This window comes from Folsomia candida, unplaced genomic scaffold (genome assembly GCF_002217175.1).
Source record: "Folsomia candida strain VU population unplaced genomic scaffold, ASM221717v1 Fcan01_Sc001, whole genome shotgun sequence".
Lineage (NCBI taxonomy): Eukaryota > Metazoa > Arthropoda > Collembola > Entomobryomorpha > Isotomidae > Folsomia > Folsomia candida.
This window is the reverse complement of record NW_019091193.1, coordinates 999,354-1,027,326: the sequence shown is the minus strand read 5'-3', so window position 1 is coordinate 1,027,326 and position 27,973 is coordinate 999,354. Positions and strand designations below refer to the sequence as shown.

The window sequence follows — 27,973 nt, the reverse complement described above, 5'->3', positions numbered from 1 at the left end:
TAACTCGTGAGATGAACATTGATTTACCTGAATTAATCTATTTTATGCTCCCTCACCAACATAGGCGATTCTAGACCTTACCTTACAATGATTCGCGTCTTTTTTAGGGTTCGTTGTTCTGTGCAAGGGAAGCTCATCATAACTGTTTCTCCATAACATTTATTGCTGTTTTAAGTATATGTATACGTCGCATAATTACCTTTATCATCATCACCCTATCCCCAGTCTTTTGCTTGTATTTACTGTAATTTATAAATATACATATGTATGAGACTGACAAAGTAAAAACACGAAAATACTATATTATGTCGGATTATCACTTACATCGTCGCATGCATGGATAAATTTATACGTAGTCTCGGATTTGCGAATAGTCATTACTACGATCGAGTGGTTTATGGTCGATGTGCATTTGTTGAAAAGTCATAATTTATCAGTATTTATGAAAAGCTGTGTGCAGATTTGTGTGGGGATTGTCCTTGACCCCACTCACATAATGAGAATTGCACATTTTGTTAAGATATGAGATACGGAAATTGAGACAAGTAGTGTTGACAACCGGGGTGAACTGGACTCGAATGGAGCTAAATCAGCAATCAGCTGGACGAGTGCAAAAAGTAAACATAAACTACAAACCTAATAAAATAAACTAAAATACAAAATACGTAATTAATTGTTACGTAATATTTACGCTGAGATATATTGACGCTGATTACATTTATAATTAACCGTTCAGTCTATTATGGGATATTATCCCAGGGATAATAAGTATGGGTTGTCTTGAATTCGGTAAGTTCAAAGTTTGTCAAATTGTTATTTGTTATTTATGATTTACAAAGTAAAATTATTTACTATTGTTTAAACATAATTATAATTATTAACAATCAAATCAACTTTATTCAAGTTATTGATATTTCAGAGATATACATAAATAAAAACATAGCATAACCAGCCAGTTTATTTATTTTGCATTTTTGGTTTTTAGATCGGTTTTAAAATGGAATAATCGAAATGGAGACTACTCATGCCGACAACTTAAACCCATTCATTCGCCTCGTTAGAGATGACCGTGTCGAGGCTGCTGTCAACGATTGGATGCGCAGGACACTAATTAAACAAGAAACCCTAATTAAGCAAGAATGTGAAGGTAACATACATACACTAATTTCTGCCATATTTTCATTCGAATAAAACCAATGGTATAATTAATATCGAACAAATATGTAAATTTATATCAGCTCTGGGTGCATTATTAACTTTGTCAGATAATTTATTGTAAAATCAGAAATCCACTTTTCTTAGTGACATTTAATACGACTATTTTATTACGACCAAATTAATTCGTGCATATACTCCAATGATACAAAATTGTGATGCACAATGAAATGCTTAATTATAACAGTCTTAACTAATAACGAAGTGTTAAATGGCCAGCATCAGAAACTCAGGAAACCTGATTAGGGAAAATTTTGAAAAATGAAATGGTTTCATAATCGACAAGAATTATTCAATGAATCCTTGGTCAGGATGGAAAAAATCAAATAATACTCAAACATATTTTTGAAATTGCCAAATGTCCTATCCTGTTACAGATCTCGACCCCGTTGATTCAAAACTGGCCGGAGATTACACTCTGGAGAATGTTGCACACCTTTGTGTCGTCAAAACCGAGGCAGAAAGTAGTCACTCCACGGAAAACGTGGCTATACCTGGAACCACCCTTTTCCCCCCTTGCATCACAGACGACACCCTCCCTGCGGTCACCCTTCCACATAAGGTGATCATCACGGGGGATCGAGACGATCTTTTCTTAGATGACGAAGATGCTGACAATATTATGACAACAACGGAGTCCAGGTTCTCCTCACTTTCAAACTTTCGAAATTACATCGTTTTTACACATTTTCACTTTGCACTTTACTCATTTTCCAGACCCTTGGCCAAAAACCTCCCAGTCAAACATGTCCTCGTTAATTCCTTCCGTGCCAAAGGTGTACAAATAAAGCCCACTTCGTAAGTCGAAATTTCGCCCTAATTTTCTTTCATGACGAGTGGCCGCGGAAACAGGGGGACAGAATGACAATGTCCCCACGGTTATTCGAGGTCGTCATCATCTCCCCATGCTATATAATCCCCCCATATCCCATTATGTCGATGTCCCCACTGCTTCCCCGGCCACTGCACTAGACAACCTGTGTTTTGCAGACGTCAACCCCATCGCTCCCCCGCTAATAATCACACGACAAACTTCCAAACGGCTGCTGACTTCAGTCAAACTAAAGACAACGGCTACACGGAGCTGCAAACTTATTACGACACGCACAAAGTTGAACGTTCCCATGGCAAACTAAAATGTGCCTGCTCCGTCTGCGGGATGTGGCTACCGTCTCCCAGTGATTGTGCCGCCCATGAAGTCATCATGTGTGGAGTGACCCATTCCCCCGACCTCTTGATTGAATTGGATGTCACAATAATCATATGCATTGTTGAGGGATGTGGGAAATTGTTTTGGAAACACAAAGAGTTCGAAAAGTGAGTTAAAAATTGTAATGACATGTAAATAATTTTGTGTTAATTTGTAAATATCCAATTATATGTATGTATAGCCATATCTTGACCCTGCACAGTAGCGGGCGTGCTTATGTGTGTGTCATCTGTGGGGACAAATTCAAACTAATAAAAGACCTTAACCAGCATACGAAAGAGTGCAAATTTGCACAGGAGAGAATCAGAGGTGACGATGACACAAAAATTTATTTTATTTCTGCTCCGGTTTTTGGTGACGTAATTAAATTCTTAATGGATTTAGAAAATGGTCAACTTCTCCAAGTACCTCAAGAAGAGGAGGAATGGTCACCTTCGTCTTCCTCGGTCGACGATTGTAAAGATGTCAAAATAATGCCACCTGGGGATCTTGGCTACCTGTGTTCTGCCTGCGGAAAAGGATTTCCCTCTGAAATGGATTTGCTAGCCCATGAAGTCGTCCAGTGTCGCGTGGTCTTTCCCCCCAAAAGTCCAGAGTTAGATGTCAAGTTACATGAATGTAAGATGGCGAAATGTGGACAATTTTTCGCCACAGAGACAGCGTTGCAAGAGTGAGTTGTTAAATCGGTATATTTTAGAAATTCTGAAAATCCAGAAGCTTATTGTTATATCAGAATGAATTTAAAATCGGAATTTAAAGATTTGACAGCAGTGTTTTTTTATGATATAAACACGATTTTCCATTTAAAAAATTGGTTTCCTAAAAATTTACGAAAAGTCGAACCTGTGGTTTTTTACTGATTGATTTTATATTTTACTTGCAGTCACGTTCTCGTCAGCCATGACCCTCTGGGTGAATTATAACAATGCATTTGGTGGAATAATTCAAGAAGGAAAAGAAGAGGGAAAAGTCATTTCGACTTGGACATGAGAATCCCATGAAAGGACAGAGGAATTGGACAAAAGAATCGCATGAAAAACATTCAAAAGTTTTATTTTCTGACAGTAATTTATTTCGTGATTACTAAATATAGGGTTGTGCTCAATAAAATCTGTTGCTCTTTTTTGTAAATTTTTGTACATACATAAACATTAGCCAATCTTTCTTTTTCTCAACAATTAAGTTAGAGTGAACATAAAAATGAATAAATGCATTTTTCCTTCGAGGTAAAATTGGTGTTGCGGCATAGGCCTAATTTGAAAGTTTTAGTTAGTTTGTAATCTTGATTTTGTAAATTAAATTCTAACATGTAAATCAGGTTGAAAAACCAATCTGCTTTTTCAAATTACAAAATTGAAATGCAGGTCAGTGTTTTTGCATCGTACATTCTGGTTCCACATATGTAATTGAGACACAACTGAAAGCGAAACTTTAGCTCATTGTTTCATTGTTTCAAAAACAATTGCAAAAACTTCCCCTCACTCAATTCGAAATGCCAATTAATCGCTCCTACTCTACATTTTATATTTTACAATGGTGTTGTACATCATTTTGTGGTCCTTGTTTACTCTTCTTGTTCAGTTCTCAGAGGGATTCCACCACAAATTTGTACCCCCTAGGCAAGGAAGGGGTCGCAGGATACCTCATCCGTAACTTATCTATGGATATTACTATTTAAATATGTGTATAAAATTTAACAAATCTCAAATTTTGACATAATCAGATTTGGAAGGCATAGGATAGAGGGAACTTGGATTACATCAGAACGCGTCACGAATTGGGGCGATTGGGGTGAAGAATCATTTTGCCCGGTGGGATCATTCGCCATTGGGCTTCGAGTGAAATATGAAGAATTTTGGCAGGATGATGACACAGCAATTAATGGGATTGGCCTCAACTGCGCTTTCCGTAATAATTGAAACTATCTTTTTCTAAAGTTTTAGCTCATAAAAGTTAGAACACAAGCTGCAATCTGTTCACGCGCAGATTTATTACACTTCCAAGCTTTCAAAATTTTAACTAGGTGTCTATTTTTAGTCGGGTCCTCAATTATTGCCGGATTCCTTATTATAGCCAGGTCTCTAACTAAATTATGTCCTGTCTTGTCTGCGGTCTACATACATCCGTAACATATCCAGGAAAAATGCTACACATTCGGCTAATCAATGAATATGGTTAAAATTAATGAAATTTTGAATTTCATTTTTTTAAAAGAAACTCAACTTGAGTTGTCCTGAATTATAAGTTAGCTTATCATGTCTTAAATTAGGTCGGAATAAAATTTATCTGGGTCTCTAATTCTGGCCGGCTCTGCGATATTCAGTTTTGGATTTTAGAGTATATATTTATGTACGGTATTTAATACCATAGGTCGGAGTACTCCGAGCTTGGAGTATGTACTCCGGTCTCCGGAGGCCGGAGTACGCGACTTTTTTGGAGTACGGAGTACGCAAAATATCCGATCTATGGTTAATGCATACATACTTTGACCAACATTTTTTTCAGCTGACGGCGAACCCGTCTACGGAAACCCAGCTAGCAAAATTGGTCCAAATGGAATCTGGGAAGAATGTCGCTGCCCAGCCAGTCCCTTTGAAGCGGTCATTGGACATCGACTTTGCGTCCTAGAAACACAAGGCGCCATGGATGACGTATCCGCTTACGGACTTTACATCATATGCGAAAAGACTGGGTTACACCGTTGCGTTCGTGAAATAGATTTTGGAGAGTGCAGTCCGGAGGTTGTATGTCCTGAGGAGTATCCTCGTATTTGTGGAATTCAGACGCAAGTTGAGGATAATCAATGGTGGTGTAAGTATTTAAGTGAAAAATAGAGTAATTAACTAAACCAGTAAATCTTTATGGATGACAATTTATGTGATTTTAAATAGTACTGGATCAGACCTCGCTGAATAATGTGGATTTCTACTGCTGCAAGGGTGACACGTTATAACATGGTTGAGAGATGAGAGACATTTGTATTTCTTCAAGTAATGTTTTTTAAAGATGTTTCAAAATAAATATGAACATAAAATTTAAACTTTCATTAAATATCAAAGAAAGAAACAAAAATAAAGATAATAAGTGCGATGTAGTTTTTGAGATTAAGTATTTTTCCTTCCAGATACAATACGCATAGTACACAGAATACATTGTACATAGAATAACAATTGTTATTCTACATATGTACAAACGTATGTATTCTATGTACAAACGTATGTACAAACGTAAAGCGACAAATTTTTCAGTGTAATAAATACATACCTACATATGTAGATTAGAATATGACCACTGAAGATCCTTAGTTTAGAGAAGTTTGTTAAAATTCGCCTCCAAAATCTTACAAAAACCACGCAAAAACCCGAAATATGGGGTGCTTAATAAGTATCCGGAATTTTTCCATACGCAAATATCTAAGGATATCAGTTTGCCCCAAATTCGAAAGGACCGTAGTCGTGTAGCACATACATCCATCGACTAAAACCCGAAAACCGGAAGTCAATATCTGTTACCGTTCAAAAATGAGGTCAAAAACCAGCGAGCAACTTGCAATACCTTTCCGCCACTACCTCGAAAAAGTGGTTACGCGCTCCAAGAAATTGAGCTGTAGCCACTTTAAAAATCACCTAATTCAGAAATCAAAAATTTGCCATATACTACTGAGGTATGAGCTACAAAAAACGGGTAATCACAAAAAAATATCTGGTCTGCCCATTCGTGTGGCAGCCCACAAAGTGATAAGGCTCGTAAAAATAGAAATCTGCACTGTCGGAGCGTGATTCGATTCCGTAATTGAAGTTATCACCTAACGTAATATATTATTTTAAAGCTTATTAGTTGGGTATCAAATCCTACAAGGTTTTGTAAGCTTATAAATGCAGTGAAGAGTAAAATAAAAGTAACAAACCAGATGACAGAAAAAAGACTCGACCTGAAGTGTCCTGAAGTCATCAAAATTGGACGTCCCGTACAACACGATTTACAGCCAAGATCATCAAAATCATTTTATTTGCACATACATAGTGCAACTCTCCTAGTTTCAAGAAACCTATATAAGCAAAACTTGAAAATAAATCTAAGCAAAATTATCCCGCTCCGCCTGAAAACGGATCAAATGCAATTAACATGGGAGAGGTGAACAACGTTCCTAAATCTGCCCTAAACAAGACCTATTGAAGAATTTTTGTCTTTATCCAGTAAAGAATATCATAGTCGAAAAACTTCAGCCAAAAATTTGAACTTATTTCACAAAGTGTGGTCAATAATAGCAAAAAAGATAGATTAAAACAGTGGCGAAGCACTTTTTGGTGCGAATGACAAAAGCTTCTACAGATTGGGCGGAAGGGGTTGTATGAAACATTTGAAGCACAAAATAATTAATTTCAATCTTTGTCTCTCCCTGCCCAAAATTTCAGTTATATGAAATTATTGGTTTATTTTATATTTGCATATGCAAAAATTCCGGATACTTCTTAAGCACCCCATAGCTCACATAAACCCCATTTAGCATAAGGGTTTTTCTTAAATTTATTACCCCAAAATCCAGAGCTGGGAATCAATCCGGATTACCCAATGTTAAAGAATAGAGGGATTGGGGATTGGGGATTGGCCATTTAAACACATTGACTAATCCGGATTGATTCCCAGCTCTGGCAAAATCACCCAACCCACAAAAACCCAGGGTAGGAAACCCTAAACACATCAAACGTCATTTTTAAAAAACCCATCGGTTTTAAAATTGCAAAATTAAAACCCAGGTCATTGCTTTTGCATTGTGTAAATATTTTGATTCCGCATAATTTAGACACAATAGTAGGTAGATTTTAACTAATTATTACATTGTTTAAAAAACAATTGCAAAACATTGTCCTAGCTCAATTCGAATGGCCATACCTTAATTATTCTCACTACATTTTACCTTCGTAAAATGAAGTTACAAATCATTTTGTGGTACTTCTTTCCTCCTCTTGTTCATTTTTCAGGAGGATTCCACCAGAAATTTATACCCCCATGGGAAGGAAGAAGTCACGGGACACCCTCTCAGTAACTCTAGTACGGATCTTACCATTTAAATACATGAAATTTAACAATTCTAAAATCCTGACAGCGTCAGAGTCGGAAGGGAATATCTGTACGGCATTTGGCTTACATCAGAACGCGTCACAGATTGGGGCACTTGGGGCATCGGAACTTTCTGAGGGGATCATTCGCCGTTGGATTTCGCGTTAAATATGACGAGATTGGGCAGGATGATGACACAGCAATTAATGGGATTGGCCTCAACTGCGTTTTCCGTAATAATTGCAACAAACTTTTTTCTAAACTTTCAGCTCATAAAAGTTAAAACAAAAGTTGTCGATACACGTATAAATTTGCATATTGTAAGGCCTATTCAAATATCAGAAATATTCGAATTTGCTCGCCAAAAACACGTGCCCACTTGATTCACAGTGCGAGAGGGCTGAAATTCAAATCAATTCATGTTTAATTATTTCCCAATCAATATTATCGGAAATTGCCAATCGGACTTCCCTTCGTAAAGCCGGCATCACCCCCACAACCATTCTCTAGTCGCCCACTCCATTTCTGACGGCACCAGGGTATGCTACCCCGGGTTTTTGGGGTATTGGGGTATTGCGGGTTTTGATGGGTTTTGGGATAGCAAATTTGAGCAATACCCACGGGCAGTCCGGGTAGTCGGGGTCAGCCTGGGTGAGTCCACTGACACCCGCCGTTGGATTGGAATTTTTCAACCAATGAAATACGGCCATATACGCCCCATCGCTCTTTCGTAGTTTGCGGTCACTACGAGACCGGAATTTGTACAAATTCAAAAAATTTTAAATGTCGTAAAGTAATTTAAGCATTATGAATAATGTTTTTATTTGGAACGTTTTTAATTATTGAATTTAGTAATATTCACTGCTTCACCGGATGATAGAATTCCTCACCTACAATGAATTTAACAAAGTCCTACCTTGCCCCCCCCCCCCCTCGACCAATTCCATAACGCCAAAGTTTACATACTTATCTTGCCCAACTATTACCACAACTGAATTATTTAATACTTTGGCCAACATTTTCTTCAGCTATTACCGGCCAATACTACCCCAAGAACCCATCCAGCAAGATTGGTGCATTTGGAAGGTGGCGAGAATGTGTCTGCCCAGGTGAACCCTGGGAACCCGTCGTTGGATTTCGACTTTGCGTCCAAGCATCACAAGGCGATGACGTGGATGACCAAGCCGCTTACGGACTTTACATGGTATGCGAGAAGCGTCTGTTATTTGGTTGCGTTCATGAATACGATATAGGGCCGTGCAGTAACGCGGTTGTATGTCCTGCTGAGCATCCCAAAATTTGCGGAATTAAGACGCAAGTTGAGGATGAAAAGGAGCGTAAGTACTTAAATGAATTAATATGATTGTGGAAAAAGCATGTGATCGATTTAAGGGGGAGGGGCTTCTAATGTTAGTTGTAACATGGAGCGTTTAGGTCACACCGGGCGGGTAGGGGTCAAAATTTCCCGAAAGTTGATCACATGCTTTATGTTCGGCCACTAACTAAACCATTGAATTCTTTGGGATAAAAATGTATGTATATATCATTTTAGATGGGGACAACACCTCGCTGAATAATGTGGATATCTTCTGCTGCAGGGTTGATATGAGTATGTGAAGACATGGTTGAGAAATGAGATAGATTTATTTCAATAATGTATCCCTATGTATGGAACTTTACACTTTAATCAATGTCATACATTACACAATAATAAAATAATTTGTACATATATTTATAACACGTTAATTTCATCATAAAGAAAATCTTGGTTTTCAAATGAATGGAATAACTCGAACAATTCTATAACTCTTTTTGCATTCTTAACATCTAAAAAGCAAGGCTTGCCTAGGATTCCAAGGCTAGGAATAATGGTCGACAAACTTTGGTGCATTATTGTGCGTAAGAATCAGAAGTCTCAGAATTGCCAGTTGGTAATTTTTTTGCGAAACTTGATTGATCAATAATTGATTGCCCTAAGCAGAAAATATGTAAGGCTAAATGTTAGCATTTAATTTACATATCGTCGTTGAAGCTGCCAAAAGGGCCTTCTCCATTTTGTGTCAATGGCAAAGGGGCCAAGTCCACTTTTGGGGGGTACTGAGATTTTAGGGCCAATAAATTCTACAGAATATTCTAAACAAGATAAGTGCAACCAATTTTTTTAGAAAATTCGGAAACTTCCTAAATAAGCTTCTGAAGCGAGAGTAATTGAGGTGCATGTAACAACTTACGATGCGATGACGCCAGCGGTCTCGCTCCGATTTTGATGAAACTTACATAATTACGTAGCCTTAGGTAAATAATTGAACACATATTTCGGGATTTTTCATAATGCTCAGTAAAATCTATTCATATCAAACGTTATTTTTAAAACCCGATCTTTCTTTAAAATTACAAAATTAAAACCCTGGTAACTCTTTTTGCATTATGAAAATAATTTGACTCCACACATTTGAAACACAATTGAAGGTAAAACTTAACTGACTTATGCCTTGTTTGAAAAACATTGTTTAAAAATTTGTCCTCGCTCAAATCGGAAGGCCATACCTTAATCATTCTCACTGTACAGTTTTCCTTCGTAAAATGAAGTTACGCATCATTTTGTGGTACTTCTTTCCTCTTCTTGTTCAATTTTCGGGAGGATTTCACCACACATTTATACCCCCATGGGAAGGAAGAAGTCGCGGGATACCCTCTCAGTAACTCTACCACATACGGATTTTACCATTTATGTAAATACATAAAATTCAACAAACATAAAGTTTTTGCATAATCAGAGCTGCAAGGCGAGGAATAGACGGCGAATGGATTCAATCAGAACAGGTCACAGATTGGGGCAAGTTTGGTAAAGAAGAGTTCTGTCCGGTGGGTTCATTCGCCATTGGGTTTCGCGTCAAATATGCTGAAGTTGGGCAAGACGATGACACAGGAATTAATGGGATTGGCCTCATCTGCGTTTTCGGTAATAATTGAAACACATTTTTCTAAATTTTCGGCTCATAAGAGTTTAAACACAAGCTGAATTTGCATATTTAATGGACCATTAAAACATCCCAAACTCCACCTTTTTACGTATTCATTGTGTTTACTCAGTGTGTTGACCTCACTCAACACCTCAATAAATTTCCATTTTCCTCACTCCCCCGACTTCCCCCCACAAACCTGACTTCACCCCCACCACGATTCTCCAGTCGCCCAATCCATTTCCCACGGTATCGATAACCGATTTATCTACTTGCCTTCCCATTTATCACTTTCTCCACTTTCACTTCCGTGGCAAACTGAAGTGAAAGCATTTCCCCTGAACACCTGAATTTACATTCATACATTCCTAACATTTTGTTAGCTAACGGCCAACCCATCCAGCAAAACCCATCCAGCACGGTTGGTGCATTTGGAAGGTGGCAAGAATGTCGCTGCCCAGGTGAACCTTTCGAAGCCGTCGTTGGACATCGACTTTGCGTCCAAGAATCACAAGGCGAACACGTGGATGACATATCCGCTTACGGACTTTACCTTGTATGCGAGAAGCGTAGGTTATTTGGTTGCGTTCATGAATATGACATAGGGCCGTGCAGTGACGCGGTTGTATGTCCTGATGAGTATCCCAAAATTTGCGGAATTCGGACGCAAGTTGAGGAGAGGCAGTGGGGTAAGTTCTTAAGTGAAGAAGCAAGTAATTAACTAAACCGCTAAATTCTCACGATGAAAAAATTATATGATTTTAGGGGAAGACGACACCTCCCTGAATAACGTGGATTTCTTCTGCTGCAAAGGTGACAAGTAAAGATGTGAGTTGAGAGATGAGCGACACTTCTAAATAGTACTCTAAATAATAATGCTTGTTAAGGATGTTTCGGTGAATAAATAAATAAAAATATCCAATTTAAAGTGAAATACAGAGGATGTCCCATTTATTTATTCGTGGAAAGTTTTACAATTTTTCTACCCAGATCGGATCTTTTTTAGAGGCGAAACTTGCTCTATATGATGGCCCTTGTTCTTGTTGAAATACGAAGAGTGGATCAGAATAATGGGCATGCTGCCTTTGCTCTATGATGCTTAACTACAGTAACTATATATGAATGAATGATACCGTACTTAATGACCATACTTGGAATTTGTTCCTAAAATAGAACAGGTAATACGTGTATGTATTTAGTGCCTCGAATTCGAACCTTGTAATCCGTCAGTATTTCATAACTGCGATCAGTTACATATTTATCTATTTTTAAATGTGTGGATATAAGGAATGCAATGGACAGACTTTGTTAGGAGTAAGTACCAGTATTCAAATGGTCGGTGAGGTACTATGTAACAGACTTTTTGAAACGCTATAATTCTAGAATTTCGACGAAATTTCGGCACAAAAATTGTACCCTTGTAAGAAAAAGCTAAAATGTTTTCCCCTATCAAGCCTTTATCCCCCAGTGGTCAGCTAGACTTGGAAATAATTAAAAGTAAGAAATAATTAATAGTTTTATGACAAAATCAGCGCAAGTTTTTTATTTATTTACTATTTCCACCCTTTTACCGGTGGTTGATGCAGTTTTTTCAGTTTCTTGCAAACTTTCTATTTATTCGAAATTTTGCGGAAAATTGCGTTCTGCTGTCTAGTCGAATATATGTATTTGTCTATTGGCAAAAATGTCTATGAAATACCTATTAAAATTAGCAAAGTGGTTTTCAGCAAATTGATTAAAGTGCAAAACTCTGGCGATTTTGATAGGGTAAAAAATAGTCTTTGTCCTTCTCTGATTTTGTACCCCTATTTTTTTTAGAAAGTCTGGAAGAAAAAGAGAAACAGATAAAGCAGTTGGAAGATAAGATAGTAGATTCTGACCACAAACGTACAATGGCACTCAAGACCCTTGATGATTGCGATACCAATATACGAGTTTGGAAAAACCAGATACACACCCTAAATTTTATGAAGAATGCAATAAAAGAGAAAATCCAGCAGTATGACGGGCCACCACCAGCCCAACGACGCAGATTAAATGGTAACATGTTATTATGAAATTCGTTGCAAAGATTTCGCCCATAGATACACTCGGTAACAAGTTTTTACGGACTTGAATAGTTTTAGTACCAACCGGTAGCAACTTTAATACCGAGAAATCAATACTTGCGTGGATATGCAAGATTTCTACCTTCGACTAACCCCAATGAAATCATGCAATAACTGATTTTTTGAAATTTTTTAGATGATGAGCCAATGGAAACTGGGAGAGGATTGGAACGCAGGAAGCTTGTTCCGTCGATGTCGACGATTGTAGGGTCCTCCGGAAACACCGTGGCTAATCAGGGTACGATCAGAGATATAAACAATGTGACAGTAGGGAACAGGTAAATAATTTTGCGCAACATTTATTGTTAAATAGGCTAGTTAAATTTAGGTTGTATTATTTAGCTTGCTCAATTAAAGCATTGTAAATATGTATGCTGGTGGAAATCTGTACGTACTTTCGTTCCACCCAAGTTTGAACTGGTACAGAAATTTTGAATTCTGAGAAACTACGGTACTGCCAGCCTTAAAGTTATACATCAGTATTATAGGATTCGGTCCAGAAGTAAAGAAACATTTGAAAAAGTATATTTATTTGTATGAAAGAAAAATTGTCACTGAGTTGGAACGCGGTAGTTTTGTAGTCCATGCGATTGACTATCCAAATCAGAAAACCGGAAGTCGATATCTCGATTAGTTCAAAAATGAGAACAAAAAATTCAGAGGAACTCGCAAAAAAATTTTGCCACTACTACGAAAAAGTGTGCGAGCGCGTTCGGATAATGGTTAATAGCCACTTCGAAAAAGAAAAAATTCATAATGGGGCAATTTGCGGAGTTTTAGATATGCATGAGGGGAGGAGGAATGCTGAATTCAAAAAATTAAAAAATCGTCCTGCTCGTGTAGCGACCCCCAAAATGATACGTAGAGTTCAGAAGGAAAACAAAAATAACCTTGGGATGTCAGACAGTAATTTGGGCTACAAATTGAAAATATCAAAATTAAGTTTACACGACATTAAACCTACGAAGTTGGGGGTCAAATCCTATAGGGCGACACCTGCACCAAAGTACAACCAAGGTCAGCAAAAAAGAGCAAAGCCCAACTCTCGGCAGATTGCTGAAAAACGAGTCAAGCAAAACATGCCCGTGAATCTGGTCATGAATGATGAGACCAATTGCTCGAATGATCCAGATGAAGTCCCTGCGAGGAAGTACTACTCATGTACTAATCAGAAAACGTTTAAAGATTCCTTCAAATACACGCCGAAGTCAAAATTCCCTATAAAGCACATAATCGGGCGAGCATTGGACTCATTGGGGGACGTCTCAAAACCGTTCGTGACCACCATGACCTCGGAGAGATATCTGAACGATTGTGTAAAGAAGATCTTGATCCCCTTTATCAATAATCGTGATGTGCTTTTTTGACCGGACACAGGAACATGTCATTATTAAAAAGTTGTTCTGGACTACCTGCGGTCGAAAAAAATCGATTTTGTTGCAAAAAAGGAATATGCTCCCTACGTCCCTCGGGCAAGACCAATTGAACGATTTTGGGCATTATGCAAGAGAGAATATAGTCGTCGAACAAAACCACCCAAAAAGTTGGGAAGATTCCGTCACATTTGGACATACACCTCAAAAGTGGTAGCGAGAAAGAGTGGCAAAGCACTTTTGGGGACCGCGAGGCAAATAATTCGCCAGATAGGAAGGATGGGGGTCTATGGACCATATGAAGCAAAAAATTGAACGATACGGACCTTGTTCTTAACCCTTAAAAGTGTCATTGGAATTAATTAAGTTTTCCGGATTTTACAGGCATTTTTCAAATGTTTCTTTACTTTTGGAACGAACCCTACGTATGCGCAATAAAAATCTGTTTAAATTTCAAACTAGAAAAAAACCAAAACTTTCTTTAACTTTGCATAGCATGCGGGTTTTGAGTTGGAATTTTTATGTCTCTTTACCTTACCTTCTTCCATATATTCAAATGGCAATTTTAAAACCTGTTCATCGCTTTGCGTTTCTTACAATATGAAGATTTTCATTGAAGCAAAAGAAATCAAAATTCTACCTTCCTAACTTTGCAAGCCTAAAAATTGTCGATTTTTATCAAAGTTGACAAAAAGGTAATATAAAATTTTCACATTGTAAAAAACGTAAAGCGATGAACAGGTGTTAAGTAAAATCGTCCTGAACTTTATTTATGTATCTATTCTTACATACAGCTTTACCGATGTCACTTGCTTAAAATTATTTTAAGAAAATTAAAAATTATTTCTCCATAGATCCATCCACATCCATTTCCATCTGCCAAAATAGTGGGAGTCTGGATTGTACCCTTTTCAGGAAGAAAGAACTTATCGCATAATACCTGGTTGACTATTAAATTATTTCTAACATCAAACCCAAGTAAACCTTCATCACCTACTTGCTGACCTAGTAAATTGAAAAAAAAATTGTTTTATCTCTCTGTGCTGTGCATTGTAACGATGTTGTCATGGAAAATTTAGTAATGATAAATATTTGATTTTCATGACCAATAAATAAAGTTTCTAGTTTTCCTTTCACCAAGAGTAAGATGTAGCATGGATGAGTAAAAATAAATTTAAGCTCAAATTTCATGAAAGGAGTTGCATGCAAAATCCATATTTACATATGTACATACCCAATGTACGTATTGAGCATGGTAGTGGTCAGACAATCGCCGAGTTCCATGTTACGTATGTATGTACATATGTAGCAAGCTTCTATTTCCCCTGGCTTCAAACATTTTGTATGCAAAAAACTTATCTGAATTATTTTATTTGACTGCATTATTACATCTCAAACGGATTACAAGACAACGTTGATCAAGAATGAATGGGGAGACGCAAAAAAATGTAAAATTGTCAAATCATTGTGGCGCATATTGCACGGGTATGTGTAAGAACATAAAAAAGTCATACTCGTATTTGCATACGTAATTAAATATCTGCGTACTTTTTATTATACGGATACGGAGATTTAAGTCATCACTTTTACATATCCATGAATGAAATGAAACCCATTTCATTTCACACTTCCTCTACGTCATTTCTTATTTTTTTCGCATTTTCTTCATCTCAATGAAAAAAATGGAAGTAATACATACACCTCAAATTCTGATTGCGCGTCATTTCTACATTTTTTTTACATACATACCACGCACAACTAGGACAAAACAATGAAATATGTAACTAATTTAGTTCCGTCTTTATACCAGCGGTCGGTCAAGAGGTACGCAAGCCGGGCAAGAAGTACATACGTAAGCAACTTTATGCAAATTCGTATAAATAGTCGGTCCCCCTGCCTAATCTATATCCAGAAACTGAAACTTCTCCAATCCGACTATTAAAACTAAGACATATGTACTTCCAAGAAAATCTCCAATTCGAAAAACAAACCCAAGTGACATTTCCAAGAAATTATTCTCTTGTTCCCAGCAACCATGAATTTTGGGAAAGCTTTCCTACTCGGGATTGCCATCACGGGAATTGTTGCTTGTTTAGCAACGGGGGGATCGGGTGTCCCAGTACCCGATTCTGAGGGGAACGACCTGCAGGGGCAAGTTGAACTAAGGGAGGAGGATTTTTATAACAAAACTCAAGTCCAGTTGGATCCTGTGGAGGGAAGCCTGAGCGACGGCAAGGATAAAGGTGATGACGACGACGCTGATTTAACCTCCTCATTCCCACAGGAAGAAGTAGAGAAAAGTGACCAAGATGAGGATGCGATGGAAGCTGCAGCTGCGCCCAAACTACGAGTGAAACGTAAGATTTTCTTAAAATTTGTTTGTGATTTGTATGAAAATATGTGTGTACATACATCATTACGAATAATTTCTAATTTTTAGGAAAGGGTGGAAAAGGAGGTGGTGGGAAAGGGGGAGGAAGAGGTGGGCGCGGACGAGGGCGGGGAGGATTTAGAGGACGAGGGGGGTTCAGGGGACGAGGGTTTGGAAATTATGGACGCGGATATGGGCGTGGCTATGGGTATGGGCGTGGGCGTGGTTACGGGTATGGGCGTGGCTATGGATATGGGCGTGGCTATGGATATGGGCGTGGCTACGGATATGGGCGTGGCTATGGATATGGACGTGGATATTACTATGGATAAAGAAAACCGACTTTGATGGACGCGTTGGATGCCTTTAAAGTGAATTTTTCAAAATTAAATGAACTGTTTGTGGAAAGAATAATTTTCGTTTTTATAAATTTATTGAAAAATAAATAATGCTCTCTAAAATCATCGCTTCACCAAATTATTAAGTAACCAAAGTTAAGGACAAAAAATATTTGCATGCATAGAACAGCCATGAATAACGTTAATTTTTTGAGCAAGGTTTTCTCATACAGTATTTCCATCTTTGATTGAATGCTTCTGAATTTTCTTGACATTTTGAATTCCAAGAATTATTCAAGTTTATTTTTTTTGGGTGGTTTAATTGGCTCGCTAATACGATTCAAAATTTCCGATGCGAAAAATTCGGAAATTTCCATTGGCTACTGATGTTTTTGCCTCAGTAATGGAACTGATGATTATAATTGCAAATTATTTGCATGTAATTCTGGAGAAAACCAGAATTTGGTCATGTTTACATTGTAAGTAGCTTTGTAAATAGGAATTATATATGTGTTTTGGAAATAAGTAATTTGTTTTGTGGAAATATTGAGTATTCAAATATGTGGCACATTACTAACCAGCATATATACATATGTACATAGATATGCATTACAATTTTATGGTTAATCACCAGGGCGCACAAAGTTTTTGCTCTCCTACGGTGCTAATGCAAGACTGATTTCTTAAGCAAATTAAAATTTCGGGAATTGCGTGCAACTTTTCCATGAATTTGGTTGTTAGATACTCACATACCACAAAAGAATAAATATGATGTAATGTAAATCTTATCTTTGTCTTCATGTCTGAAAATGAGGAATAAAAGGTTTTATGACAATTTTATGATATTTTTATGACAATTTTTTTCATAATCCCGTTAAGTGAAGAATCAGACAAAAAAGGGTGGCTAAAAAAAGCCGACACATTTAGGGAAGATTTCAGCTGGTTGGGGGTACCGTAAAAGCTAGTGAGAAGTTTCAGTTAATAAGTGGTGCATTTAATTAAGAATCCATTTCTATGCTTTATAATACCTAAAAATTTTATTACCGTTCCATATTAAAACATTTCTGCGTTTAAAATTTTAAGCTCGAGTGAAATTAAAATCAGGAAAATTAAGACATTTTTAACGGATTTAAGATTTAAGATAATCGCAGGAACCATTAAATTTTAACCAAATTATAATTTTGGACAAATATTTATGTATGTACATATCATATATATAATTTTAATGCATGTATTGTTTTGGTTATCCTCTTACTCGTACTGGAACTCGAATCCCGTTGCCGTGAGGCTTGCATCCGTTACAAATAGGATTAGGCCTGCTCCGTCCTGGAAGGTTACACTTGTTGGAATGGTGGACCCACAAAATCTATAAAAAAAATCAAAAATGTATAGCAGAATTTTTTGTAATGGTCACCACATTTGCATATTTTTAAGAGTTAATGTATGCCGCCGCAAGTGTGAATAATAAAATTTATGTAAATGAGGTGACACGCACAAAGTCAACTGTAAATACTCGTACTCACAAATAAATACGAGACTTGAGAAACTCGAATTTAGACTAAATTGGAAATTGTCTCACCTGGCAACCTCGAGATATCCGTTGTCAAACCAATTGAAGATTCTAACCGGGTCGCGCATGCATCCAGAATCATTTTCAAGATCGACCCTTGAAAAGCGAAGGGTCGGTTGTCCCGGAACTGAGGGCGCAATGGCAAACAGAGCATTTTCATTATTTCCGTACTGACCCCCGTTAACGGGATAGGTGTAGTTTCCCTTGGCCTCGGTCAAAAGGGCGTGCCCGCTAAGGTCAGAATTTTGGGGCGAACCACTCGAGTAAAACTCCAGTTTGAATCCTTGAGTTGGGGCGTGCCCAACGCTGAGGGTGAGAATGAGGGTTCTATGGTACATCGTGACGTTCTGACCAATTGTGTCCCTAAAATGTAATAATATTTAAATTATAATTAGTGTACTTGCGAAAACGTCTTATTTAGAATCGCAACCCATTTAGCAAACTTGAGAAAATCAGAAATTTGTGTCGTTAGGTTAGTCGAAGTGGATTCGCAAATCTTGCAAATCTACAAAAAACACCTATTTTTATAATTTTCCATGGATTTCTTTCATTTCTCTTGCTAGTGATGGTGAGCATGTGTATGCGAAATAATTTTGCGAAATGAGAACATGCCCAATTGCTGGGTAAATTTGCAAAAAAAATCTGATGGTTTTCTAGCGAAATTTTTGCGGTCTTGCAAACTCGCAAATTTTATATGTTGCCATGCTCAATTTTCGAGAGTAAATGAAACCTTACAATTTTTCCTGGGGTGTTATCCCCCCTCTGGATCGGGCGGAAAGGAAAAGCCCGTCAGTTCCTAAAAGGCCGGACGAAACCAGGTTGAACCTCTGGAAGAGGTATGACGGTCTTATAATCCAAACACACCGCATATCCGCCCGGATCGATCCGCCAAGCTGGAACTCGATGGAGGCGGAGGATGCTTCGACAAACCCCCCACATGTCGTCACTATTTAATTATTTAAATTATTTAAATTTAACCTTTAAACTATGTAATACCATATATGAATCTTATTGGCTTACCATTAACGACAGGTTCAGGGTCCTCGGGTGTGTCCTGGTTAGGCTGTGGGGTGGCTGGAAAAAGGTACATGCAAAACTAGATAACTGGGGCAAAGTGAGAATCGGAAATATAATTTTGTATATTGGGTATTTACATACCTGTTGCCACAGCGAAGAGGAAGGCGACGAGAATAAAGGTTGAAGTTGGATTCATGTTGAACTTGAAGACGAATTATGTGTGGTGTGTCTAGAAGGTAGAGAATTGGTCTCAAATTTATACCCTGCCTGAGGATCGATAACGTAATTGATTTTGCTTATCGTCCCATCCAGACAAAAGTTCATTGCGTGATCATATCCAAAATTTTATTTTCTGGCGACAGGTGTATTAACTTCTCTGATGCAATATGTATTTTATCGGGATGGGAATAACGTCAAACTGACACGTAGGCTAAAAGTATCATTGCATAATTAATCTAGTTTTACATAACATGTAAATCTAGATTAATTAAATAGTTTACTCATATTACGTGTAAACTATTTTACACGTATACTTGCAAAATAGTGAGGCAATTCACGCACCCTTGGTAACTACGTAAACAGCGTAAAATCCGTAAACTTACAAACCTTTACAAACAGCTACCCGTGAATTCACTTTTGCAATTATTTTCCTAAAAATTTTTCTGATAATTGAAACATAATGCCGATCATTTCGAGAAAGCGGAAATTAATGGAAGAAATTTAATATTTGAAAAAAACACTTCTGGATAGCACACAGCTTTGGAAGTTCATAATGTTAAAGGATTTGATGTCAAATAATAGAAAATCTAAGAAACATTTAACCATCTACAACACGGAGTTTGACAATATTATGTCGGTCAATTCGGAGAAAACTTTAGAACTCTGGCTAAATGAAGGCTGCACTTTAGAAATTTTGTTTACAAAATAAAACGTGTGCGAGTGTCGAACAATTTTTTTTCTTCCCCAAATTAAGTTTACAAAATACTTTACAAAATAAAAAGACGCCCGTGAGCTGCGTGAGTTTACAAAAGCTTGTAAACTGATTTGCCTTGGCAATTTTTGTAAAAGCTTGTAAGTTTACGGATTTTACGTTATTTGCGTAGTTACGAAAAGTGCATGAATTGATTCAGTATATTGTTTGTTAGTGATACTAATTTGAATTGAATATTTAGCCCCGGCTTTAATATGATTGTAGGAAATCCAGAAATTTCATACGACAAAAGGCCTAGTTTTCGCTTTTGCAAACATTGAGTCGGTCGCACGGAGATAATCCTTCCACACATTTTACACTATAAAAGCTCCAGAAGTGATCCAAAATACTTAAAAATCTACATTGACAATGTTTTCATTATACTCCGCAAAAACATTGTTGTGTTCCTCATAACTGATCCATTTGTATCATATGCAATTCATTGACAGTGCGATATTTAAACAGCGGTTTTTTGATTTCTTAAGTGAGTAATGTACATACGTCGGATATGAATGAAAAATGACTTTTTCCATTTATTGATCTACAGTCGCCAAACTTTCTGAGAATGTTTATGGTCACTAGTAGGTCACGTAGGTCGAAGCATATTTTCTCATATTAGTCATATTTTCGGGTGTTAGGACATATTCATATTCCTGATCATATTTCGGGTTTTTTCGTTCATTTTATCATTTTTGGCCAAATTCTAAGATTTGGCAACCAAATTCTAAGATTTGGCAACCAAATCGACGGAAAATGACAAAAAATTCAGTTTTCTCACAATTATTCATTGTGAGAAACTTTAAGAAATTTACGTTCACTTTCGCCTAAGGTGATTTAATTATTGGGAATGAATTAAATCACCCCAGAATTTGTTTAATTGATAAAAATTGAGCATTAAAATTGAGCATGAGAAAATATATCAAAAAATTAAGCCAAAAATTTGAAAAATAAAGTCATTTTTATGGTCATATTTTGGGGATTTTTACGGTCATTTTTCATTCATATTTTGAGGTTTTATCATTCATTCATATCCGACGTCTGGTAATGTAATATCACTCAATTATTACGTGTACGCCATCCATAAATATGTGGCAAATCTTTTGGCCACAAAAAGAAGACGAATAATAAAATTAATAAAAGTGTCTGCACAAACTAATTTAACCAATTGCATCATTTGACTTTGCTCCACGTATGTATTTTTCTACGCACAAATTACATATGTACCTGTACAAATGCATACTCCGTTGCGTGCTGTGTACGTGACCAGCGGTGGCGTGGACAGCTTGAAGATAAGCTGCTTTGTCATTTTCTAACTCAACCATCGCATTATAAATAGATTGTTATGTAAATATTACGTGCATCGACATTACACAATTTTTTACAAGGTATGGAATATTCTGGTTAGACCTTCATACGGCACAAACATGTACATATCCGAGGGTCAAATAAGTTTTCTGAAAGTTACTATAACAAGCTTCAAAAACTTGATTGCGACATGAAAGTCATACATATGCCTGCTCTTAGAATAACTTTGAAATATATTAAATGTTGACTAAAATGTTGTCGGAAATTTTCATTTCTGAGTTTTCTTTCAAATTAAAACTTGAAAATGGGTGCTGATTGTTATGCCTTCATATCAAATATCCTGGAGTGGTAGCATAAAAATCGCTTGTCTTATTCACCTGACAGATCATAATTTTACTTAACCTAAGCAAAACTGTATGCTTAATATAAAACTTATTACCTACTTAATTAAGTACATCTTTTAGCCTACGTGTCAATTTGACGTTGCTCCCACCCCGATCAAATATTGCATCACAGCAGTAATTATGTAAATACATCCGTAAGTCGTGACATCAATCAAATTTTATAATGACGCAATGGACACTGTCTCGACAGGGCGATAAGCAAAATCAATTACGATGTCGACACAGTATAAATTTGAGACCAATTCTCTTGTTTCGAATCATACTATAATTGTCGTCTGCAATATGAATCCAACTGTCTCCATTGTTCTTGTCGCCTTCTTCTTCGCTGTGGCCACAGGTATACAAATATATACCCTACAAAATTATATTTCTGATTCTCACCTTACCCCAGTCATTTAGTTTTGTATGCATATTTTTAGCCGCTCCGCAGCCTAATCAGGAAAGACCTGAGGACCCTGAACCCGTTGTAACTGGTAACCACACACGAAAATTTATGTGAAAATGTAAATTTATCCCTTTGCGGCATTATATATATATTTTTAATTTAGTGACGACATGCGGCGGCAGTGTGAACGCTTCATCTACCTCGATCGAGTTTCAACTTGGCGGATCAATCCGCGCCGATATGCGGTGCATTTGGCTTGTGCAGGCTCCTTACTTCAGCCAAAGGTTCACCCTGGTAGCTTCGGGGCTTCAGGAAACCGACGGTCTTTTTATTACCCCGGTGTTATGGGATGGGCTTGGAACCTCACAAAAATTGTAAGCTTGAAATTTATTATGGAATTTAAGTTTTTGTCTCAATTTTGTTGAAAAATGAACAATTTTTTAGATCTACACTTCGCCAGAACTTAACTCTAACATCAAAAAGCGTGTTGATCACTTTGATTGTTGGACACGCCCCAACGCTTGGATTCAAAATGGTATATTATGCAAGCGGTTCCTCCGTGTTTCCAAATATTACCAGTCACGCAATCTTGACTACGTCGAAGGGAAATTTGACCTATCCCAGTAACGGCGGACTTTATAGGATTAACCAGAGGGTCTTGTTTCCTATTGCCCCAAGTGTCCCGGGGCAGCCGACCCTTCGCTTTACGAGGGTAGATATCGAACCAGGTTCTTCCTGCCAATTTGACTGGACTAGGATTTACAATTGGTTTGATGGCGATTATCGTCAAGTAGCGATGTGAGTGGATTAGGGTTTTACCTGCTTTGAGTATGGCAATTAAATATTTTTTTAATTCGCAGATTTTGTGGGGGTACAATTCCAACCAGTGTAACGTTCCAGGATGGCGCGGGCGTCGTCTTTTTTTATTCAGATTCTAGCGTCACCGGGACTGGATTCGACTTCCAATATGAGTAACGCATTAAACGCAGTAACACATTTAAATTGATGAACACATTGTAGATTGAACTTTTGTGTAAGAGGGACAAATTAGCAATTATATTTATTTGTGGCGAATAAATTCAAAATTTTTGTGCATATTTTACTATCAAATTCTTATTTCTCTCATTCGTTCTAAGCCGATGGGATGGTTTATTAACAGTATACATATATTTATACATATATGTATTTCATTTATATTTATATGCTTGATTTTATATTGACTGAAGTCTTGATTTTAATCATAGACAGAGCTAGGGGTGCATATCCATGTACATATCAATTACAAATGTCGCAAATTATTCAAGTTTATAATTTTGAGTGTGTAATTGATTATATTTTTAGTATTAGTCCATTTAATTCACTTTCTTACTGCAATACATTTTTGTTTATAATGTTCGCGAAAATGTGCAAGAATAATTTTTGTGTTATATGCATACATATGTGTGTATGTACATGGTCAAAATGCTTGAAAGATAACTTCATAGTTTAAAATTGTTTTTTGTAAATAAGGAAGGATTTCCATTGTGAGCAAATATTTGTACGCTATTTATTTTATTCTCAGATTTGTCAAGTATGTATTTGCTCAGTTTTTAGAACGCTGGAAATTATCATAAAATTATATTGTGATTAAAGCAGACGAATATATAAACTATATTTTTTATGACATATGTATGTATAAACACACGGAAATAGAAATATTATTATTATCTGGTGGAAGACTGGCTTATATAAACTGGCTTAAAAGACAAGATTTAGATGAAGTTTTTTTACAAACAAAATAATGTTGCATCGCTGCATGGATACAAATATTTGTTTTTTTCTTTCTTTGGTGTAAAATTTAGTTACGATGTAAGTGCTATGCATTTATTTACAATTTCTCAAAAACCAAAATAATTAAGTACGCATTGGTGAGCACATTATTTTTTAAGTAGTTAACTTTATTAACTCAGAATTACGGATATCAATAATGATCTGGAAAAGGTAGCATTTTAATTTGAGCGTGAATTAATTAACTCACAAATTAATATTAATTTTTAATTTGCATAATTTCCCAACCAATTTTATAGTTCGCATGTTTAAAAAATTATTACTTGAACTTTAATCAATTACATACGTGTAACAGGAATGAGTTTAAAGCCAAAGGTACGTTAATTTTCATAAGCCTGCCTTAAGATTGTTATAAATCCGATTTATCTTTCATGATACAATGGCACCGTTTAAAATCTTGGCAACGGAATCTTCTCTAAGGAGGACACCTTGCAAAGACAGACCGCATTCACAAGATCGACGCCATGAGCACAAAGAACATTTCGTGTTCCTTCCATTAAGGAACCGTCATACTTCTTACAAGTTTCAATGCAGTCAGTTCCATCACAGGAGACGAGTACATCCTGTGTCTGAAACGTAATACAACAAAATTACTACCTTAGTTTCTGCTTTGATTTTTAATTTCTTACTGGGTTTTGATAGGTTGCGCAAATTACGAGGAGCAGGAGAAAAATTATTGGGAATCGTCTTATCATTGTGTACTATATTCTTCTACTGTTAATATTTCTTCACGAAGCACAGGCTAGACTGGTAATGAGAAGCTTATGAGGTGGGATCTTGCTATTTATGGGGTGTTATTGGAGTGTTACTACAGAGCATGGTCCCTCCTCACGTAAAAATTTTCAACAATTTTTCTAACCTTCATATGATTTTTTTTTGATAATTAACATGCTCGATGTGATGCCCCTTGTTCTGAACTACAAGTCTGCAACGCTATTTCCTTTATGAAAACGCTTCCTGGAACTTTTGAATGGATATTTTTAACCACTCGTCCTTAAAACTTTTCCAAAGTCCATCTAAAGTCGTAGATAATTTGTACATTTTCTCCACGACACACAGGAACTTCACGTAAGGATGGCCCATGCTCTGTAATGCAGTGTATATGTGCATATGTACATATGTACATAGTATGTACATATGTATGTACTACATACATATGTAAATGCGAATTTGACTTTATTGGAATTCAGTTTAATTGGTTTTTAACGAGATGCATCTCATTATGCATAGAACAAATTTATATGCACAATAATCTTCTTCACACATCTGACTCACGTTGGAGAACCTATGTGTACATACTCAGTACTGACTAAGGAAGAGGGCTTGCCTTGGTCACTCTCGGATTTTGATGCCGTCTGGCATGTATACAGGGTGTAGGATCCCATTAGTGAATAATAACCCCCACGTGGTTTGATGCCTAGGCCTCGTGTGCTCCATTTGTTCATTTTCATTATATTTCTATTTTCATCTACTAAATTTGACAAACAAAAATCACCATTGTAAAGCTCGCCAGAAACCTAATTTTGCTCGCATTTTGATAATCCTTCCAATATTTAACTACCACGTAGTTATTCTACTATCGGATACCACACTGAGGTATTTTTTGTAATTTTAATTTTCTCTAAGACGTTGGTCAAACAAATTTAAAAACAAAAATATTTTCCCGCCTAAGATTAGGATCCCGCGCCGTATATGTAAGAACCAGTTGATCATTGTAACAAAGTCCGGGAACGATTTTCATAAGCCTTATTGTAATTTTTTTAAACCGGGGGAAAGGTCCTATGACAAAGTTTAGCAATTTTAATACAGTTTAGATATGTGTTTCCGAGTCAGCCGACATCTGATGTTTTACCGTTAAAATTATTAACCTGAGGCTAAATATAATCATATTTAATTTTATAATTATTCTTAAAATCGATGTGTATCAAGTAAAAGGGTTCCCTTATGACTATATTATCACTTATGCAAACATTACTTAACTCATGCGATAATGTATATTTTGTAATTATGTATAACTCACTCAATCCTGGATGAAAGCGATAAGCATTACGTAAGTAATAAATTTACTTCTCCAAGAGTGAAGCACATCGCAACATAATGTCTCACTTTGATTAGATTCATCTTTGTTGAGGTAACCAAGCTAGATACAAATATTCACTGATCCGATATGATATAACTGTTACTGTTATATATTGAATAAATCATCTCAAATGTGCAGTAATATAATACGCCCAAAACATGCATGCAAAGTATTATGCATATGATGACCGCGTAGGACAGGATGCGGACGATAGCAGTGGAGAAATTGAGCAATGCAAACTAATTCTTACAATGAATATCTCCCAGCTCATGCTCTCCGATTTTGACCAAAATTACGAATTTATATAATTAATAAGATATTCATTTTAAAATACCCGATCTGCTACTACTCAGGTTTAGCCGACATATTTTCATCCGAAGAGGAGAGCACGCGCATTAAATTATGAAACAAATTTGTCAACTCTCCTTCTCTTTGGATGCAGTAACGTATGTGTCAATAATAATAAGTAAAATTTACCCCAGGTTGAGTAAAAAAGATGGCACAACCAAAAGGTAAAACTTCTGCAACTTTGTGCAAAATTTGCCCTACGGTAGATAAATTTTGCACAACGGTTGGATAAATTTTACCCTTTGATTGTGTCATACTCTTTTTTCTTAACCTTGTGCAAATTTTACTTGTATTTTTATTTATAGTGTATGTATCAAACCTGACCGTTTGGGCATATTTGCAAATTTTACATTAACTAGATTGTGATCAACACTAGCTTAATTAATCAAAATCTGAGAGCATATGCTGAGAGACCGCTATTGTTAGTCCACATTATGTAACAGTCTCTTATGCCCAAGTTCAATCATCTGAGGAGTAGAAGGTCACTACTTGTCGGGCCCCGATTTCGATCTCCTTTGGATATGTTGTAGTACTACATGAGTGTAGAAAAAGTGAAGGAGGGTTAGACTCCATGAGCCCATTTACGCCCGCCACGCCCCCTCGAAGGCGCCTAAACCCCCAGAGTTGCCGCACTAAAATCATCGCCAAAAATCGAGTTTTGGTCAGATTTTCAAAAAATTTACATTTTTGTTATCCCAGATAGTTGCTCTATCATATCCAATAGCAAACTCAACTTTTTTGAAATTTCGAAATTTTTCAATACATACCCTTGGTCAGAAAATCTTCGAAAATATTAAAAATTTCAAAAAAGTTGAGTTTGCTATTGGATATGATAGAGCAACTATCTGGGATCACAAAAATGTAAATTTCTTGAAAATCTGACCAAAACTCGATTTTTGACGATGAATTTAGTGCGCCAACTCTGGGGGTTTGGGCGCCTTTAAGGGGGCGTGGCGGGCGTAAATGGGCTCATGGAGTCTAACCCTCCTTCACTTTTTCTACACTCATGCAGTACTACAACATATCCAAAGGAGATCGAAATCGGGGCCCGACAAGTAGTGACTTTCTACTCCTGAGTTCAAATGCATAGTTTGATTTGAGCCCCAATTTAGTTTGCATAAGCATGTAAATGTGGAAATCATGAGCTGATTTTCACATTTCTCCCCTTTATATATACATGGACTATATTTGCATATAAATATGTCTGTACGTGTCGTACATACTATCTATACATATACTTGTATCTATACATATCTGTTTATATACTACTTACATACTTACACGGCTCAAATTTTAGAAAGCAATTCAGGAAACTATCTAAAATACATGTACACTAAAAATAATTTTGAGACAAAATCGTTACCACGCGGAATCACTATGATGCTCTACCGCACGGTACAGAATCGATAGAACTGGGGTAATAAATGT

The 27,973-nt window shown here is 36.7% G+C and overlaps 5 protein-coding genes and 1 long non-coding RNA gene across 6 annotated transcripts; 4 read left to right on the top strand and 2 right to left on the bottom strand.

Moving 5' to 3' along the window:
- The first annotated feature begins 573 nt into the window (after positions 1 to 573).
- LOC110861557 (zinc finger protein 112) lies at positions 574 to 3,657 on the top strand. The gene is made up of 8 exons (XM_022110694.2): positions 574 to 789; positions 986 to 1,147; positions 1,593 to 1,857; positions 1,933 to 2,013; positions 2,206 to 2,532; positions 2,607 to 2,734; positions 2,810 to 3,095; positions 3,309 to 3,657. The coding sequence occupies exons 2-8, from the start codon at positions 1,012 to 1,014 to the stop codon at positions 3,346 to 3,348; spliced, it is 1,263 nt and encodes a 420-aa protein (XP_021966386.1). The 5' UTR covers positions 574 to 789; positions 986 to 1,011; the 3' UTR covers positions 3,349 to 3,657.
- An 8,100-nt stretch (positions 3,658 to 11,757) lies between these two features.
- LOC110841888 lies at positions 11,758 to 15,073 on the top strand. Its single transcript, XM_022087588.2, has 4 exons — positions 11,758 to 11,946; positions 12,268 to 12,489; positions 12,694 to 12,835; positions 14,785 to 15,073. The coding sequence occupies exons 1-4, from the start codon at positions 11,886 to 11,888 to the stop codon at positions 14,816 to 14,818; spliced, it is 459 nt and encodes a 152-aa protein (XP_021943280.1). The 5' UTR covers positions 11,758 to 11,885; the 3' UTR covers positions 14,819 to 15,073.
- Positions 15,074 to 15,820: 747 nt separating this feature from the next.
- LOC118433352 (putative glycine-rich cell wall structural protein 1) lies at positions 15,821 to 16,756 on the top strand. The gene is made up of 2 exons (XM_035845205.1): positions 15,821 to 16,287; positions 16,371 to 16,756. Exons 1-2 carry the CDS (start codon positions 15,966 to 15,968, stop codon positions 16,631 to 16,633), a joined length of 585 nt encoding a protein of 194 aa, XP_035701098.1. The 5' UTR covers positions 15,821 to 15,965; the 3' UTR covers positions 16,634 to 16,756.
- A 934-nt stretch (positions 16,757 to 17,690) lies between these two features.
- LOC110842182 (cubilin) lies at positions 17,691 to 19,134 on the bottom strand. Its single transcript, XM_035846686.1, has 3 exons — positions 18,945 to 19,134; positions 18,219 to 18,572; positions 17,691 to 18,005 (listed from the first exon to the last, which is right to left on the bottom strand). The coding sequence occupies exons 1-3, from the start codon at positions 19,076 to 19,078 to the stop codon at positions 17,891 to 17,893; spliced, it is 603 nt and encodes a 200-aa protein (XP_035702579.1). The 5' UTR covers positions 19,079 to 19,134; the 3' UTR covers positions 17,691 to 17,890.
- A 3,036-nt stretch (positions 19,135 to 22,170) lies between these two features.
- On the top strand, positions 22,171 to 23,385 carry LOC110842199 (cubilin). The gene is made up of 5 exons (XM_022087910.2): positions 22,171 to 22,242; positions 22,325 to 22,378; positions 22,454 to 22,664; positions 22,735 to 23,088; positions 23,151 to 23,385. Exons 1-5 carry the CDS (start codon positions 22,188 to 22,190, stop codon positions 23,263 to 23,265), a joined length of 789 nt encoding a protein of 262 aa, XP_021943602.1. The 5' UTR covers positions 22,171 to 22,187; the 3' UTR covers positions 23,266 to 23,385.
- An 821-nt stretch (positions 23,386 to 24,206) lies between these two features.
- Positions 24,207 to 24,894, bottom strand: LOC110863586. Its single transcript, XR_002549273.2, has 2 exons — positions 24,747 to 24,894; positions 24,207 to 24,686 (listed from the first exon to the last, which is right to left on the bottom strand). It is a non-coding gene; the product is annotated as an uncharacterized LOC110863586 (long non-coding RNA).
- Positions 24,895 to 27,973: the final 3,079 nt, after the last annotated feature.

What these genes read in the sequence shown, in the direction of transcription:
- LOC110861557 (XM_022110694.2), top strand. Translation starts at nt 1,012, where the DNA reads ATGGAGACTACTCATGCCGACAACTTAAACCCATTCATTCGCCTCGTT. An exon ending in AATTAAGCAAGAATGTGAAG is followed by an intron (nt 1,148 to 1,592) that starts GTAACATACATA and finishes ATCCTGTTACAG; the next exon opens with ATCTCGACCCCGTTGATTCA. An exon ending in TGCACAGGAGAGAATCAGAG is followed by an intron (nt 2,735 to 2,809) that starts GTGACGATGACA and finishes TAATGGATTTAG; the next exon opens with AAAATGGTCAACTTCTCCAA.
- LOC110841888 (XM_022087588.2), top strand. Translation starts at nt 11,886, where the DNA reads ATGTTTTCCCCTATCAAGCCTTTATCCCCCAGTGGTCAGCTAGACTTG. An exon ending in AGACTTGGAAATAATTAAAA is followed by an intron (nt 11,947 to 12,267) that starts GTAAGAAATAAT and finishes TATTTTTTTTAG; the next exon opens with AAAGTCTGGAAGAAAAAGAG. An exon ending in CCAACGACGCAGATTAAATG is followed by an intron (nt 12,490 to 12,693) that starts GTAACATGTTAT and finishes GAAATTTTTTAG; the next exon opens with ATGATGAGCCAATGGAAACT.
- LOC118433352 (XM_035845205.1), top strand. Translation starts at nt 15,966, where the DNA reads ATGAATTTTGGGAAAGCTTTCCTACTCGGGATTGCCATCACGGGAATT. An exon ending in GCCCAAACTACGAGTGAAAC is followed by an intron (nt 16,288 to 16,370) that starts GTAAGATTTTCT and finishes TCTAATTTTTAG; the next exon opens with GAAAGGGTGGAAAAGGAGGT.
- LOC110842182 (XM_035846686.1), bottom strand. Translation starts at nt 19,078, where the DNA reads ATGCGGTGTGTTTGGATTATAAGACCGTCATACCTCTTCCAGAGGTTC. An exon ending in ATAACACCCCAGGAAAAATT is followed by an intron (nt 18,573 to 18,944) that starts GTAAGGTTTCAT and finishes ATTACATTTTAG; the next exon opens with GGACACAATTGGTCAGAACG. An exon ending in GGATATCTCGAGGTTGCCAG is followed by an intron (nt 18,006 to 18,218) that starts GTGAGACAATTT and finishes TTTTTTTTATAG; the next exon opens with ATTTTGTGGGTCCACCATTC.
- LOC110842199 (XM_022087910.2), top strand. Translation starts at nt 22,188, where the DNA reads ATGAATCCAACTGTCTCCATTGTTCTTGTCGCCTTCTTCTTCGCTGTG. An exon ending in CTTCTTCGCTGTGGCCACAG is followed by an intron (nt 22,243 to 22,324) that starts GTATACAAATAT and finishes GCATATTTTTAG; the next exon opens with CCGCTCCGCAGCCTAATCAG. An exon ending in CTTGGAACCTCACAAAAATT is followed by an intron (nt 22,665 to 22,734) that starts GTAAGCTTGAAA and finishes ACAATTTTTTAG; the next exon opens with ATCTACACTTCGCCAGAACT.